Source organism: Silurus meridionalis, chromosome 3, assembly GCF_014805685.1.
Source record: "Silurus meridionalis isolate SWU-2019-XX chromosome 3, ASM1480568v1, whole genome shotgun sequence".
Taxonomy (NCBI): domain Eukaryota; kingdom Metazoa; phylum Chordata; class Actinopteri; order Siluriformes; family Siluridae; genus Silurus; species Silurus meridionalis.
Window position 1 is genome coordinate 26521361 of NC_060886.1, and position 18170 is coordinate 26539530.

The following is an 18170-nucleotide window of genomic DNA, read 5'->3' on the forward strand; positions in this document are numbered from 1 at the left end:
GATACAGCAAGAGAGAAAACATTGATGATGACATGCTTTTCGCTTTTTTGGCACAAAAAAAAAAAAAAAAAAAAAAAAAAAAGGGGTCGGAGAGATGGAATATTAAACCGTGGCTCAAGTACATTCATCAGCTGACAAAATCCTCCACACTCAATCACTCTGCACGGTTGCATATCTTTTGCTATAAACATCCCCAATGCTTTAGTTATGGCTATTGCCCTGTCCGACTGATCACTGAGAGCCTGCTTAAATGCTGCAGACAGTAGTTGTTGTTTCCTAACCGGCTCTCTCCTGTTTGTGCTTATTGACACATTGGCGAGATGTCTTCTCCAATGAACTGTTATATGAGAAGTGTTTCCATTAGCATATTGAATGCATTTTGCACAATGCTTGCACACAGTCACAGTTCTATCTACTGTTTTGTTCGTGTTGTCATCGTAAGTAACATGAAATCCAAAAGGTTTCCACACACCGGATTTGAAAGAAAGCGCATCCGCCAACTCCGGACAGCCTTCATTATCTCCTCCACTTGCCATTTCTGCAGCACTCCTTACTCAACTTTTACTGTCTATATGTATATTTACGTGAAACTGTCTGAGGCTAAACTGAGCACGGGGCTACATTGCACATGCGTCAAACCGTGCGACGCACACACAAACCGAACCGAGACAAGCGAACCGAACGTTTCGGGTGTTTATATATATATGACAGTCTACACTAATGTACTTTACACAGGCTTTAACGAAAGACACGTTACACACGGTTTAACAGGTGAAATATGTTGCGCTTCTATTAGGAGCATAGCGGTATTTTGGGAATAGCCTGTCACTGCATTCTACCGGTATTACTGCATGTGTGTGCGTGTGAGACTGAGGATTATGCCATTATTTTCTGATGCTTATTTCTAAGCTTCTTTGACTAACCCAGACATGGGCAAACTACAGCACGCGGGCCACACACGGCCCGTTGGGTTTATTAATCCGGCCTGCGAGCGTGACCAAATTATATTAAAATAGGTACAGGTAAACCTTGTTCAATTTACCTTTCCCCTGTAATGCCCACGTTTCCCCTAAAGATGTCGCACTTCAGCTCCATTGACGTTGTTCGCGTGCAATACTCTCTTCTCTTAAGAGAGCTTAAGCTGATACTCTTTAAAAACTGTGACAGTTTCTGACAAACACCTCGTATCTATCCTGAGAATTGCCACAACAAAACTTCCTCCAGACTTTGATGAACTGGCAAAACAAGGAGTTCAACAACACTGTTCCTACTAAAACTGAAATATATATATATATATATATATATATATATATATATATATATATATATAAATAATAGCATGGCCCCAAAAGCACGAGTTTTGGAAACCTGTCTGTGCTTATATGATTTCATTTGCTCTCCCTTCACCCAGACTCAACGTGCTACAACGGCTTGTATCTAAACAGTAGCCTACCAAGAAAGTCATTGTTCACTGTCTTTCTTCTTCCTTTCACAACTACAGTGGTACCTTGACCTACGAGTGCAATAATGTACGAGTTTTCCGAGGTACAAGCGGTCACTCCGTCAATTTTTTTTGCTTTGTTACGCGAGCAAAAAATTGAGGTACGAGCTCGAGACACCGCTGCTAGATGAAGAAGCGAAGCCAGAAAGTGAAGATTGTGACCAAAATTAAGATAAGCAAAGAAGAAAAAAAAAAAAATTTTTTTAAAGTTTAGGGATACGTAGTGTACAAGAGTGATGGTAAAAAACTAGTTTTCCCTCCGCCTCCGCTCATCGCCTCTAACCCCCTTCCACACACACACACACACACACACACACCAGCTCAAGTCGTCTCATCTCCAAGGAAAATACACTGAATAAAACCTTATTATATCTTTACATTCTCTTTCTATTATGTTTTTATATAAGATGTGTTATTTAGAAATGTATTTTCCACTTTAATAACATGAAACATAAAAACAGGGTGTCATTTTGAGGGTTGGAACGGATTAATGCCATTTTAAGTATTTTCAATATGGAAAACTGATTTGATGTGCGAGCAAATTGAGATACGAGCTCATCCACGGAACGAATTAAACTCGTAGGTCAAGGTACCACCGTATTTCTCTGGGGAGTTTATCTTTTGTCATCCTCGTGCACCACCGATGGAAGTTTTTTCTCCCGATGCCGTGCAGCTCAAAACACAGGTGAGGTGCGTTTTTTTCGTTTTTGTTCGGAAATTTCATTGGTCTAATGTTATGGGGTTCAGTTTTTTGGCTTGAAGTTTGTGAAACCAGGAAAAACCCAGGAAAAATCCATATATTAGCCGCTTCGTTGTTTAAGACGCGGGGTTCAAAACGTGGGAAAAATATGGTAAAGTGAGTTGATTTAGTAAAGTCTTGTGACTGAAGATTATGAACATTACCTTTGTACTTCCTGCTTTAGAAAATGATTTGGTGTGCTTAAATTCAGTTTCTGGGTCATTTAAAAAATTAATATCTGATAAACCAATCTTTTCTTAATTCACTTGTACTATCTGTCCATACATTAAAAAATGCAGTAATCTAGTTTATGTTGGACATTCTTTACTTGTTCTTAATTTTTCAATGCACTTTATATAAATGGAGCTTTTCAGTTCTTAATCCTAAATTATAAACCGTATTTAATAAAACACATACATATATACAAATACATACACACACACACACACACACACACACATATAAAATATGTATATGTATTATACGGTTCACAAAACCCACAGTTCGGTTCGTATCACGGTTTTAGGGTCACGTTTCGGTTCTGTATGGTTCTTCTTGTTATTTGTTCTTTTAATCTTCAACACTCTAGAAATTTCCTTCAGCATTTGATATATAGCTTATTAGCTTAATTATCCACAATTTAGGATACAGTATTAACATTTTTGTAATGTAATCATGCACTAACTGAATTTGACTTGACTTTAAGCACATTATTGGGACCATCTCTGAGTAAAAGCTAGGTGAGATTTTGATACAGCAAGAGAAGACATTGATGATGACATGCTTTTCGCTTTTTTGGCACAAAAAAAAAAAAAAAAAAAAAAAAAAAAGGGGTCGGAGAGATGGAATATTAAACCGTGGCTCAAGTACATTCATCAGCTGACAAAATCCTCCACACTCAATCACTCTGCACGGTTGCATCTCTTTTGCTATAAACATCCCCAATGCTTTAGTTATGGCTATTGCCCTGTCCGACTGATCACTGAGAGCCTGCTTAAATGCTGCAGACAGTAGTTGTTGTTTCCTAACCGGCTCTCTCCTGTTTGTGCTTATTGACACATTGGCGAGATGTCTTCTCCAATGAACTGTTATATGAGAAGTGTTTCCATTAGCATATTGAATGCATTTTGCACAATGCTTGCACACAGTCACAGTTCTATCTACTGTTTTGTTCGTGTTGTCATCGTAAGTAACATGAAATCCAAAAGGTTTCCACACACCGGATTTGAAAGAAAGCGCATCCGCCAACTCCGGACAGCCTTCATTATCTCCTCCACTTGCCATTTCTGCAGCACTCCTTACTCAACTTTTACTGTCTATATGTATATTTACGTGAAACTGTCTGAGGCTAAACTGAGCACGGGGCTACATTGCACATGCGTCAAACCGTGCGACGCACACACAAACCGAACCGAGACAAGCGAACCGAACGTTTCGGGTGTTTATATATATATGACAGTCTACACTAATGTACTTTACACAGGCTTTAACGAAAGACACGTTACACACGGTTTAACAGGTGAAATATGTTGCGCTTCTATTAGGAGCATAGCGGTATTTTGGGAATAGCCTGTCACTGCATTCTACCGGTATTACTGCATGTGTGTGCGTGTGAGACTGAGGATTATGCCATTATTTTCTGATGCTTATTTCTAAGCTTCTTTGACTAACCCAGACATGGGCAAACTACAGCACGCAGGCCACACACGGCCCGTTGGGTTTATTAATCCGGCCTGCCGAACGTGACCAAATTATATTAAAATAGGTACAGGTAAACCTTGTTCAATTTACCTTTCCCCTGTAATGCCCACGTTTCCCCTAAAGATGTCGCACTTCAGCTCCATTGACGTTGTTCGTGCAATACTCTCTTCTCTTAAGAGAGCTTAAGCTGATACTCTTTAAAAACTGTGACAGTTTCTGACAAACACCTCGTATCTATCCTGAGAATTGCCACAACAAAACTTCCTCCAGACTTTGATGAACTGGCAAAACAAGGAGTTCAACAACACTGTTCCTACTAAAACTGAAATATATATATATATATATATATATATATATATATATATAAAAATAATAGCATGGCCCCAAAAGCACGAGTTTTGGAAACCTGTCTGTGCTTATATGATTTCATTTGCTCTCCTTCACCCAGACTCAACGTGCTACAACGGCTTGTATCTAAACAGTAGCCTACCAAGAAAGTCATTGTTCACTGTCTTTCTTCTTCCTTTCACAACTACAGTGGTACCTTGACCTACGAGTGCAATAATGTACGAGTTTTCCGAGGTACAAGCGGTCACTCCGTCAATTTTTTGCTTTGTTACGAGCAAAAATTGAGGTACGAGCTCGAGACACCGCTGCTAGATGAAGAAGCGAAGCCAGAAAGTGAAGATTGTGACCAAAATTAAGATAAGCAAAGAAGAAAAAAAAAAAATTTTAAAGTTTAGGGATACGTAGTGTACAAGAGTGATGGTAAAAAACTAGTTTTCCCTCCGCCTCCGCTCATCGCCTCTAACCCCCTTCCACACACACACACACACACACACACACCAGCTCAAGTCGTCTCATCTCCAAGGAAAATACACTGAATAAAACCTTATTATATCTTTACATTCTCTTTCTATTATGTTTTATATAAGATTTGTTATTTAGAAATGTATTTTCCACTTTAATAACATGAAACATAAAAACGGGGTGTCATTTTGAGGGTTGGAACGGATTAATGCCATTTTAAGTATTTTCAATATGGAAAACTAATTTGATGTGCGAGCAAATTGAGATACGAGCTCATCCACGGAACGAATTAAACTCGTAGGTCAAGGTACCACCGTATTTCTCTGGGGAGTTTATCTTTTGTCATCCTCGTGCACCACCGATGGAAGTTTTTTCTCCCGATGCCGTGCAGCTCAAAACACAGGTGAGGTGCGTTTTTTTCGTTTTTGTTCGGAAATTTCATTGGTCTAATGTTATGGGGTTCAGTTTTTTGGCTTGAAGTTTGTGAAACCAGGAAAAACCCAGGAAAAATCCATATATTAGCCGCTTCGTTGTTTAAGACGCGGGGTTCAAAACGTGGGAAAAAATATGGTAAAGTGAGTTGATTTAGTAAAGTCTTGTGACTGAAGATTATGAACATTATAGCCATAATAAGTCATAATACTTTGGATACTTATGTTCGTTTGAAGGCAAATGCTTTTGTACTTTTTCTGAAAATAATTTTACTGAAATAATGTTTTACCAAGTGGATCTGTATTTTACATCAACTACATGGTAGTTCAACTACATTGAAAATTACATACATTTTACTGTGGATATTGTATTTAATAACTACTATACTGTTAGCAACTCAGCTACCAGTAGTTTATAATAAATCTGAAAAATAGACTATAATAAATTCTTCTTTTTTGGCTCCATTTCTAATCAGCAACTTTCAATTGGATGAAAAAAAAATGTAGTTTCTGTATGATCATAAACAAAACTTCTGTGAATTAAGTACACAAAGATTTGTACATGAAAACTTTAACAGTAACTGAAGGTATAATTTTAAATAGATTTTACCTCTTTTTGTTGTCTCTCCAGCTCCTTCATACGGATCTCCCGAGCCTCTGCTCTGGCAGCCCGTTTAGCTGCCAGTCTGGCTTCAGCCTTAGAGAGGAAAAAAAAACCTTTTACTATTTTTACTTACTTTTACCCTTATTTAATCTAATTCCAACCTAAAAACAAAAAATCTGGATTCCATGAATTTTTCATAATTCTGGAAAAATGTAATCAAAGGCTCTACAAAACAACCTAAATGAGTGACCTCAAGTGCAGGACAAATTACATCAAAATTCAGTTTTAAAATCGGATATTTGATGTTTATGCAATAAATGTTCTATGCTGTTATATTCTCATAAATTAAATTACATCAATAAAGAACAGCATAAGGGAGAGAGGGAAAAATGAGTTAAAATCGTTAAAATAGACGATGTAGATGAATCTGTTGAAAATAAGTCTGGTCTTATTGTTACCCTTTAAATATACTTCAGAAAAGCTAATGCAGAAAAACTTTCACTTTAATATATTATTGTCAATTAACTAGAAAGTTAATGAATATCCTGCATGCATGTATGGACTATCAATCCATATGTGTATATATGGTTGGTTTTTGCTACAAGAAAACATCTTGATAATATTACCTTTTACTTATGAGGACAATTTATTTATAAATATATTTATTTATAAGCAAATTTCACATGCTAACACACAAAACTATGTACACCAAAAATCCTAATATACTTAAACATCTGTTGGTAAATTAAAATTTGTCCAAGAGATTACATGTATTACAAACTTAATAGTGAACTCCTCTAACCAGCAGAGGAAGTTAGATAGCAGACATGTATACACAGAGCACACCCTTCCTGTACTATTCATAGAAAATGAGCTGATGTGAAAAGACCTTAAACACTACTTAGTTATAAAGGGTATACTGTACTATTGTGTGCGCACGCACGTGTACACACACACACACACACACACACACACACACATTAATACTTGTTTAATTGAAATACAGTACTTAGGTGATTATATACACTCACTCAAAGAAATGCATCTTTTTTTATTCATCACAATACATGAAATTTCTATACCCCAAATATCAATTGTTTCACCCCAAATATCAAACCAAATTTGATTTCTTTTTTTTCTAAACAATGTTTCATATAAAGGATCTAAAGTCATGAACATCAATCACTGGTAAATTTCTAGGCATGTGCACAACACAGCTAATTATACACATGTAAATTGTATAATATTATATATAATGGACTGTATACAAACATATAATCTTGGGATCACATACCTGCAGAAGAGATTTACTCTGAGGGATGAATAAACACTATAGTTGAAATAGTTGAAACTATTTATTCGTTCATCCCTAAGAGTAAACAAATAAATACATACACACAATAAATAAATTGAAACTCTGAAAACTGAAAGCCCTCACAAAAAAAAAAAAAAAGTAGTTGGAGGCATCGAGTACCAAAGTATGTATACCCACCTTTAAGAGAGTCCTACATCACTATGCATCACTAAGACGCCCTTAAACTAATAAAGCCAGACTGAAACTGGCCATAATAATCAGCACTACATGTTAAGGAAACAGGCTTTTAATCTGAAGAAAACCATGCCAACTGTGAATAATGAAGGTAGCAGCAGTGAAAATATAATATAATAACAAAATATATTAAAAGCATGGAGGAGCACCAGGTGAATGTGGTTCTAAGTTACTTGAGGTAAACCAGTAAGATTTCACTTTATCCACTGTGCATTCTAGGGCTGCTGCTATTGATTATTTTAGTAATCTAGGGTTAGGGTATTGTATACGATTGTTTCATTGAATAATTGAGCAATCGGGTAAAAAGTATTTTCTCTTTGGTCTGAATCTTTGCCGTTTTTACCCAATCCTGCACTTTTTTATTCTGCAGCATCGTCTGTGTTTACCTGTCCAGAGAGCTCCAGAGTTTATTAGGTGGTGAGTCAATAATAAAAGGTCCTTGAGAAACAGTGCTGTAGTTAAATTAACTAAACGAATCATAGAGACAAATCATTTGCCTTAATTTATTTTTGTAAGCGAATTACACAAGAAATGGTTACAGCCCTAGTGCATTCTGCTGTTCTTAAAGAGGAATCATAAAATGCACAAAAGGCTAACTATTATAAAAGTTATGCTCATTTCACAGAATTGCTTTTGCATGTTATGAACGGTCCACACAGTTAAATATGAAGACACTATTAATACATTTGGCAAATGGTTAAATGTGGCAAAATATGTTTACTTCCCAGAAGAAACCCAAGTCCGAAACTCAAAGCAGATTATCTGAAACATCTGGTTCAGCAAATTGCTGAAGAATTTAAACTATTACAGTGGTTTATTTTTGTTGCCGTTTTGTTTTTGCTGGGATCTTTTCTGGCTGGAAAACTAGCAGCTGCTGATTATCCTTATTTGGCCATTTTCAGTGAGAGGCACACAGATTACTTTCACCTCTAAGCACTTACAAAAAACTTCTATCTTAGAAAAAAAACAGTAATAGAAATTAACCTCTTTCTCTATTCCAGGTTAGTTTTAATCTGTGACTTAATTTTTTACAGAATATTTAATTTTATATTTGTCTCATTTGTAGGAAAAAAAATATTTTGGCAAATATAAAATTTCAGACAAATGGCAGCATGAAATTTCACTACCATTAATATGTTAATTCCAATTCATCCTGGTCTTTGCTTTATGAAAACAGTTGTTTGGAGTTTAGCATAGAAGTGTTGTTGCATAGAAGTATAGTTAACTAGCCAACCATCTACCTTGCTACCTTTAATTTTGTTCACCTTATGAGAGAGCATCCTCATCCCCAAACATTACAAATTCTCCAATTGAACTGATTTTGTCTCATACCATATCACCACATCACACATACAAAGGTTACAAAATTTAAGCTTAAAGAAAAATGCCAGTATAAAAAAGTAACCACCAAAATCCTGCCATTTCTTTCTGGCAGCATTTTAGCTATACTTTGAACTCGTAGAAAAAAACTAAAGCTTAAAAAAATATATAAAATACTTCAGTGATTTAAGTCTCTCAAATTAACCAAGAGTTTCATTTTTGTAAAATGGTCAGAAAGGAATACATGCGTGACACAGTAGTCGTACAACACAGCCTAGAAAATCTAGGCCTTAGGCTTATCCTTATATCACAGTTGCCAGTGCTGACAGCTGACAGGGTAAGAGCCTTCTATTTTTACAACTCTTCTTACTGAATCAGTGTCCAAACACTTCATGGCTTTACCCACTAACACATATTACAGTCACATTAAATTATACACACCTCTAAGACATTTAAAACATTATATACTGTCCTATTGTCAAAACTTCAATAACTATATATAGGCAATGCTACCACCATATTTCTGGAGACTATTATGTATGAGTGTGTGTGAGCATACACAAATAGAAGACAAATGACATACAATATGTAGGAGGTAATGATGTTTTCACCATTTAGACCTTAAGACACACAGTCAAATCTCTCTAAATGCTAACATAACACCATTGTGTGTGTGTGTGTGTGTGTGTGTGTGTGTGTGTGTGTACGTACGCGGTGGGGGCAGTGGAGCTGAGAACTTTTAGAAATTAAAGCAACAGATAGGCACTGCCCAACTGTCAAGAAATCACATTGAAAGCCTGGTAAGATTTGTGGTTGAGTTTATACAGCACTGAGAGCACTGTGCAATATTATATTCAATTTCAATCAAATTATATATTTATTATCTAGCCTACTGCTTCTTATTATAACAGTGGATTCAGTCAATGTTTCAGTAATACAAGAAATGTCCAATAATACATTAGGAAATTATATATATATAAATAAGCAATATGAAGTCATGTTTCTGGTCTTTACAGATGTGGAAGATTATACACAACACAATAAATTGGAAATCAGCTTTGCTGTTTAAAATGACAAAAATAAACCCTCTCGTATGCATGCATGCTCTACAACCTGGTACACGTGTTCCACACAATCTCCCTGCCAGGTCCAGCATGGCTTTTACCATCTGCTACACCACACCTGTAGCTGTATGTCAGTTATGTGCTGAGTTATGGCTGGAAATCCTCCAAGTTCGCACCTCAGTCTTACTCAAGAATTACTTCCTCAACCATCAGGTTCTACACAGAAAACAGCCCACATTATCAGATCTTTAAAAAGGACCGGAGCCACGACATTTCCTTCACAGTGTCAGGCTGCTATTAAACTCACAGTGAGGCGGGGACAGAGATTAACTACCCGAGGTGTTGGTGCAAAAAGAAAGAAATAAAAACAAAAACGAAACCACTTTTTACAACTGAAATTAAATAATACAATTACCAACTAAATATAATAAATAGTTGACATTGTGAAGTGGAAGCGGTTAAAGTACACCCAGTCGCAGTTGTGTGTTATTTTAATAGAAACTGATTATTACCTCTCGTGCTATGACATTTAGCGCATCCTCCTCTGGAGTCACTCCGGTTCTGTTAGGAGTTCGTTTGCGTCCTGGCCCCTGAGAAGCCATTGAATAGCGGTACTTTTTTCTACTTTAAACTCTATACTCAGTTTAAGTGTAAAACGGGTAGTCCTTCACGAGAACTGTAGCATTTCCTAACGCTGTACGTGTTTTCTTTATGTGCAAGAACAATCTCCAAAAAAGTACAACTGTTCGAGAGTTTCCGGTGCGGAAGAGTCGCGCGTGTATCCGCTCCTCACGCGCTTCCTTCTCTGTGGCGTTTATCAAAAAAATAATACCGACGAAAAATACTTGAAAACTTTTGTTTTTTAAACTGATAAACAAATTATCACGTCCACATGTTCATAACCACGTGCTGACCAGGTCCACTCGTTAATTTAACTCCGAGTCGAGATGTTCCGCTGCGTTGCAGTTGAGACGTTTAGTTTCGTCAGTTTCCTTCCTCTCACAGCGCGCGCATGGTCAAGTCGGACATGCATGCACTATTTTATACACATGCGCGCGCGCGCTCGCGCACCCACACCCCTCATTACTTTTGATGGCAAGAGTCCGCTGCTAAAAACAGCTGCCTTATCGTTGCCCTTCTCAAGTCACGCGCCCGTCGCTTATATAAAGTTAGCGCATGGCGGAAAAAGCTGTTTAAATGGGCATGACGAGTTAATGTTAAAGCTGACAAACGAGTAATAGTCAAGTTTTATTTTAACGTTTTTTTATTTATTTATTTAATTGTTATTTTTTTCATTATTATTTAACCCACCAACGTCTTCCACTTCCAGGTGCTGCAGGCTCTGTGGGTTCACGCTGATTCTGACTGTGGTTGTATGGTTGTTTGGTGTGGGCATCTTTTTCAATTTGTAAAAAAAATTGAGACGTTTTGCCACTTGATCCTACCCGGGCGCCTCCTGCCACCTAGTGGTACAGAAGCGCACATTCAACTGCAACTAAGAAAGAGCTTTGAGGGTAGAGGCAGCAAATCAACTGTTACCAACAGGTGCATTCAGGCAAGTCTTTTTTTTTTTTTAAACCCCACCTCTCTCGGAAAGCTTGTGCATTTCTTGCATGTTTTTTTTTAATATGCCTGTCCAGCAAGACTGTGACTGGTGAGACTTCTGGATTTTAATGGAATAAACAGTGCGTTCACTTTAATTTAAATTCCCAGTAGACATTTTGATTACATCAGCATGTATCTACAGCAGTTTGAGAGGGTGCTTTCTTCAACATGGCACCACTGAGCTGGAAGCCAACATCAAATAAGAAAATGTTGTCCCCTGCACAGTTTAGCAAGCCCATGGGTAATCTTTTGCAACCCAGAAGTAAGATTCACCTGGTTTATCAATAGCATGGCTGCCTTGTGTTCTATATCTTTATAGGAAAAGAATAGTCATTTGGAAGTCTGGAAGATGCAAGGAGGAGCATATGGTGATGTATAAGAGGAGGGGAGTAAGGACTGAAAGAAGAATAAGATGGTGGAAACTGAAGGAGGAAGAGTGTAGTGTGAGGTTCAGGGAAGAGGTCAGACAGAGGCTCTGTGGTGGTGAAGAGGTGCTGGATGATTGGGAAACTACTGCAGGAGTGATGAGGGACACAGCTAGAAAAGTACTTGGTGTGACATCTGAAAATAGAAAGGAAGAAAAAGAGACGTGGTGATGGAATGAGGAAGTGCAGGAGAGCATAAGGAGAAAGAGGTTAGCAAAACAATTGGGATCGACAGAGTGATGAAAAAAGTAGTCAGGAGTACAAGGAGATGCGGCAGAAGGTGAAGAGGGATGTGGCGAAAACAAGGAAAAGTCATATGAGGAGCTGTATGAGAAGTTGGACACTAAGGAAGGAGAAAAGGATTTATACTGTTTGACCAGTCAGAGGGAAGAGCTGGGATGGATGTGCTACAAGTTAGAGAAATAAAGGATGGATATTTTAATGTGTTGACTAGTGAGGAGAGTGTGTTGAGAAGATGGAGGGAGTATTTTAAGCAGCTGATGAATAAGGAAAATGAGAGAGAGAGAGAGAGAGAGAGAGAGAGAGAGAGAGAGAGAGAGAAGGTTGAATGGTGTGAGGATGGTGAAGCAAGAAGTGGATAGGATTAGTAAGGAGGAAGTGAGAGCAGATATTAAGAGGATAATGAGTAGGAAGTTGGTTGGACCAGATGACAAACCAGTAGAAGCATAGATATGTTTAGGAGAGATGGCAGTGGTGTTTTAACCAAATTATTTAACAAAATTTTGGAAGGTAAGAGGATAAGATAATATAATAATAAATGCAAATATATAAAAAGAATATACACATACTATAATATATAGTATATAAACAGTACAATGTGTAAATACAATAAGAGAAGAAAAAAGTACGCAATGCAGGTAGTATTTCACACAGGTGGTATTGCACGTATTGCAGGTAATTATTGCAATTGGGTGGATGCCTGAGGGAATTGAGACTGAGTGTGCTGGTACTGATTTTTAAGAGTAAGGGAGATGTGCAGACCTGCAGTAACTTAGTGGAATAAAGTCACACCATGAACTATGGTTTCATGCTGAGAAAGAGCACAACGGACACAATATTTGCTTTGAGAATGTTGATAGAGAAGTATAGAGAAGGTCAGAAGTAGTTGCATTGTGTGTTTATGGATCTAGAGAAAGCATATGACAGGGTTGGAGAGAGGAGTTGTGATATTGTATGAGGAAGTCAGGTGTGTCAGAAAAGTATGTGAGGGTGGTGCAGGACATGTATGAGGACAGTGTGACAGCAGTGAAGTGTACAGTAGGAACAACAGACTGGTTTAAGGTGACGATTGGATTGCATCAAGGATCGGCTCTAAGTCCTTTTCTGTTTGCAATGGTGATGGACAGGTTGACGGACGAGGTCAGACCGGAATCTCCGAGGACTATGATGTTTGTGGATGATATTGTGCTTTATGGTGAAAGTAGAGAGCAGGTTGTGAGGAGCCTGGAGAGGTGGAGGTATGAGCTGGAGAGAAGGAGAATGAAAGTCAGTAGGGGTAAGACAGAGTACATGTGTGCGTAAATGAAAGGGAGGGCAGTGGAGTGGTGCGGTTGCAGGGAGAAGAGGTGGAGAAGGTGGAGTTCAGGTACCTGGGCTCAACAGTGCAAAATAATGGTGAGTGTGTTAGAGAAATGAAGAAAAGAGTGCAGGCAGGGTGGAAGTTTATAGGACTGTGATGAGACCTGCGATGTTGTATGGTTTAGAGACAGTGGCATTGAGTAAAAGACAGGAGGTGGAGCTGGAGGTAGCAGAGCAGAAGATGAGGATTTTGCCAAGTCCATGACCTTTCAATAATTAAGTTATTGCACTAAGACTAAGACACACAGTTCTCATACTTTTACTAAACATCTGCTCCCAACCATCTCTGTATTTAATTCAAGGTGTAAAAAATAAATGCTTGGCCCATCTATAACCTCCTAAAATGTAGTCATCACAGGTATCTCAGTCCAGGCCTTGGCTGTTCCACCCACCCATCTCTACCTTTTAAAAAGTAGCAAGTCCATGGCCTGGCCATGGCCTCTTACATAATCACTGCACTAAACCAACTGCTAAAGCACAAGCTTTAACTGGTGCTTCCATAGGCCGCAGTCACTTGTTTTAGATATACTAATTAATTGCAACAAAATCACAAAGTACAAAAGATAAAGTTTCAGCCAGTACAGACAGTAAAAGATATAATACTCTATGTATTTCACATAATTCTTTATGTTGTCTTATATGTTGTATTATTTAAAGCACTGCTACTACTACTAATACCACTACTACAGTTGTCCCAAAGTATTGGGACATCTGACTTGTCTAGCCAAATGTGTTTGTTCCCCAAACTGTTACCACAATGTTGGAGGCACACAATTGTATAGGATGTCTGTGAATGCAGTACAATAACATTTTCCCTTCACAAAAGTTCACAAAATGAACTCCACGATGATATGGTTTAAATAGTGTGTAGTGGTAAATCTTATTTGGCCTGCTATGTAGCCCTGACCTCATCCCTACTGAACATCTTTGGGATGATTTGGAACGCTGACTGGCACCCCAGGCCTTCTACAGCTGCAGCTGACTTTACTAACACCTGTGTGGCAGAATGAGCACAAATCTCCACAAGCACAATTCAAAACCTAGAGGTACATCATTCCAGAAGAGTGGAGGTTATTATAATAGCAATGGAATCTCAATGTGGAAATAGATATTTAAAAAGCACAAATCTCATGTCAGATGCTCACACACTTTTGTTCATATAGTGTGGACTGTAACTTTTGAATTGGATGATTTTAAATATCGTGAAGGACCCCACTCATCCGTCTCACAGTCTCCCCTATCAGCTCCTGAAACCAGCTCATACAAACCTTGAGAGGAACCAGTTTTAAAAGGGAAACAATCCTCATCGGGGTGGCCCCGAATGTCCGTTTTTTACAGCTAAACAATGTTGAGGTATGCAGTGATGGTGATCTGATGCAAACTGTACTCCTGAGCCAGTGTAGCAGACTGTTGCCATTAACTACACTCTAAATCCATCCTTAAAGCTCCTGTTCTTACTCTGTAATTTAATGGATCTTCAGGCCGTTGATGTGAAACCATCCCCATCTGCAAAGAGTGGCCTCCAATCAAAGAGAACACCATCCACGGGCAGGCCGGGACGAAGTGGGCAGACCAGAGGAAAGGGAGAGGGGCAGGAACACAGATCACTGCTGCCTCAGGAGCTTGTTTAACTTGACACACAGAAAGAGAGAGAGAGAGAGAGAGAGAGAGAGATGACAGGAAGAGAAATATATAGATTATTAAGTATCCTTATTGTTGTATGAAAGTTAATGTCACTCTGCAGTTTGGACTCTGGCAAGATTCACTATGGCAGCATAACTAAAAAGGGAGAGCCAGAAGGTAACACAGACATGAGGGATCTCTGGGATAAGAGACAACCCACCACACCACCATCAACAAACCAGAGTGAACGTGTGAGATTGAGGGGACGACAGCATATAAATAAAATATTTCAGTTTACCAAACACTCTATATCCATAGTCCCTCCAGATCTGCTCCTTTACCTAAGAAAAATCTTTCTTAGGTAATCTTTCAATGGCTTGAATAAATACATGTTTTCAGCCTAAACTTAAACACTAAGACTGTGTCTGAGTCCCAAACACTAATTGGAAGGCTGTTCCATAACTGTGGGGCTTTATAAGAGAAAGATTTGCCCCCTGCTGTAGTCTACATTATTTGAGGTACCAACAAATAGCCTGCACTTCTTGATCTAAGTAGGCGTGGGGAATTATAATGGTATAGAAGTTCACTCAGGCACGAGACTGTTAAGTGCTTTATACATCAGTAGTAGTATTTTATAATCAATGTGAGATTTGATTGGGAGCTAGTGTAGACTGATTAAAGCAGGAGTAATGTGGACATAATTTATAAGGACTCTTGCTGCTGCATTCTGGACTTAGTGAAGCTTATTTATGCACTTACTCAAACACCCTGACAGTAAAGCTTTACAGTAGTCTAATCTTGATTTAACAAAATCATCAACTAGTTTTTTTCTTCATCCTGTAATGACATCATATTTCTAATTTTAGCAATATTTCTAAGGTGAAAGAAGGCGATCCTGGTAATATTATTCACATGAGCCTCAAAGTACAGACTAGGGTCAATAATCACACCAAGTGTTTACGAACTTTACCTCAGAGTGTGTGGAGAACTCACCATTTACATGAACAAACTGGTAGCGATCAGTCAGATAAGACCTAAGCCAGGAGAGAGCTGTTCGCTCTAGGAAAGAGGATATTAGGATCAGTGGTGTCAAAAGCTGATGATTAGGCAAAACAAGTAAGGAGACAAAACCCTGATCAGAGGCCAATAACAGGTCATTTACCACTTTAACCAGCGCCGTCTCTGTGGTATCATGAGGCCTAAATCCCGAGTGATACATTAAAAATGTTTTATTTATAAGTAGGTGTGAGCAGAAATGCTGTGCTACAACCTTTTCTAAAATGTGGGATATAAAGAGATATAAACATGAATCTACAATTGAAAAACTACAACTTTCAATTGTAGATTCATGTTATCTAATCAACCAGTCATGTGGCAGCAACAACAGAAAAAAAGAAAATAATGCAGATACAATTTAAGAGCGTTGGTTAATTTTTACATCAAACATCAGATCTGATGATAATTTCAAACATTAATTGTCATATTGCATATTGTATGTTCTAATTTGCTTCTACTGCACTCATGTTGTGTAGAGTTGGCAGAAGGAGTCATTAGGGGTTCTTAAAATAAGTGGTGTACAATGTTCTGTAATATACACTGCCTAGCCAAAAGTAATCACCACCAGGTTTAACTGAGCAAATAAGTAAAAGTGGTCCATTAAATGCAGTAAATAATATCATTTAAGCCTAAATGAAGCAATGTAGAAAAAAAGGTTACTCTGTTTCAGAAGGGTCAAAGAAGGTTAAGAACTGTCCAACACATTATTAAAACCTGAAAGGATCGTGGTGAACCATTATCTTCATGGATGGGAATAAACATGATCAGAGATCACTAAAATGTAAAATCAAAATGTAAAAAAACAACAGCAGAACTTATATGATTAATACCGAAAGTAAGACAATTTCCACATGCACAATGCAAAGAGAACTTAATGAATTTGGAATTTAAAAAGCTGTTCTGGTTTATGGTTGCATCAGGGTAAGAAGTAAGCCGGATGGAGTGATGCACCCATCATCTATTGCCTCATGTAACAAGTCTGTGCTGGTTTTATGATCAGGGGATGCTTCAGTTGTCCAAGTCTAGGTTTGGCAATGTTAGGTGGCCAAGAATGGGCTCAGCTGACTATTTGAATATACTGAATGACTGTATTCCCATTTTGGATTTTTTTATTCCATGATGGCACAGGCATATTCCAAGATGGCAGGATTTATCACACTGTAAAAGAGTGGTTCAAGGAACATGAGAAATCATTGTCACACATGGACTGGTCCTGACTTTAACCCCCAGGGGGTTTAATAAAATATTAGTTTAACTTGCTTGGCTGCATATTAAACAAAAGGCTACATTTTACAAGTTTCTGTCTACACAATTTCACTTTCTACCTATACTGTTACAGAAGGGAAATTATTTGTAACCACACTATGCACTGTTAACCAGGTATGGGTACGTATTTTTATTTGAGTTTATTCCTCAAATTGACTCATATCAACTTTTTCTCGAAACATTTCCAAAGAACCAAGTCTTTGCACGTCATTCTAAGCAAATAAGTTGTTCAGTGCATCGCCATGTCATAATTGTCACATGAAGGTATTATCCTGTAGTTCATAATGGCCAAGATGTCCCGCCATATGCATTAGTGTCACTGCTGTCCTGAAAGAGGAAGTGTTTTTTTTTGTTGTTGTTGTTTGTTTTTTTTTACAAAATGTATGCATGTTTAAGATTGAGACTTATAGTTTCCCCAGCAGGTCCTCATGGAGGTTGGATATTGGATGGCTTCCATATTGTAGCAGTGTCTGATGATGAAACTTGCAACACTTGCTCCGATGGTCACATGCCGTAAGATGTACATTAAAAAAAAAAAAAACAACAACAATTTGCATTGCACCCAGAACACCACTATATACTTTTTCCATCTGTAGCATTGGATCAGAATCAGCCTTCTTTCTTTTCATCCATTTTGCTTTGATTGGAAATAGAATGGCACTGCATAACATAATAGATCACAACACTACATCACAGATAAACAGGGCAAACTTGTATGAGGGGAAGCTGCATTTTAAACTGATTTTCTAAAAACCACCAGTTAAAAATCCAGTTTTCAAAGCCACATTTAAAATAAGGTTACTGGCCTTAAGTCTAAATACAAAAATGTTCTCGCTCTATGTTAATGCATTTTTTTACTTATATGGTTAGAATAAAA

At 37.9% G+C, this 18170-nt stretch overlaps 1 protein-coding gene across 25 annotated transcripts in view; it reads right to left on the reverse strand.

Annotated features, from left to right (window-relative positions):
* lrrfip1a (leucine rich repeat (in FLII) interacting protein 1a) overlaps positions 1–10733 on the reverse strand; it is a 57763-nt gene extending 47030 nt beyond the window's left edge. For 8 of the 25 annotated variants that reach the window (XM_046844900.1, XM_046844896.1, XM_046844904.1 and 5 more), the window contains exons 1-2: positions 10232–10727; positions 5793–5879 (exon numbers count right to left, since the gene is read on the reverse strand). In XM_046844900.1, the coding sequence (XP_046700856.1) occupies positions 5793–5879; positions 10232–10321 (177 nt within the window). In that variant the 5' untranslated portion in view covers positions 10322–10727. Of the gene's footprint in view, positions 1–5792; positions 5880–10231 lie in introns of all 25 variants that reach the window. The other 17 variants (XM_046844885.1, XM_046844884.1, XM_046844883.1 and 14 more) reach the window with 5 other exon arrangements.
* Positions 10734–18170: the final 7437 nt, after the last annotated feature.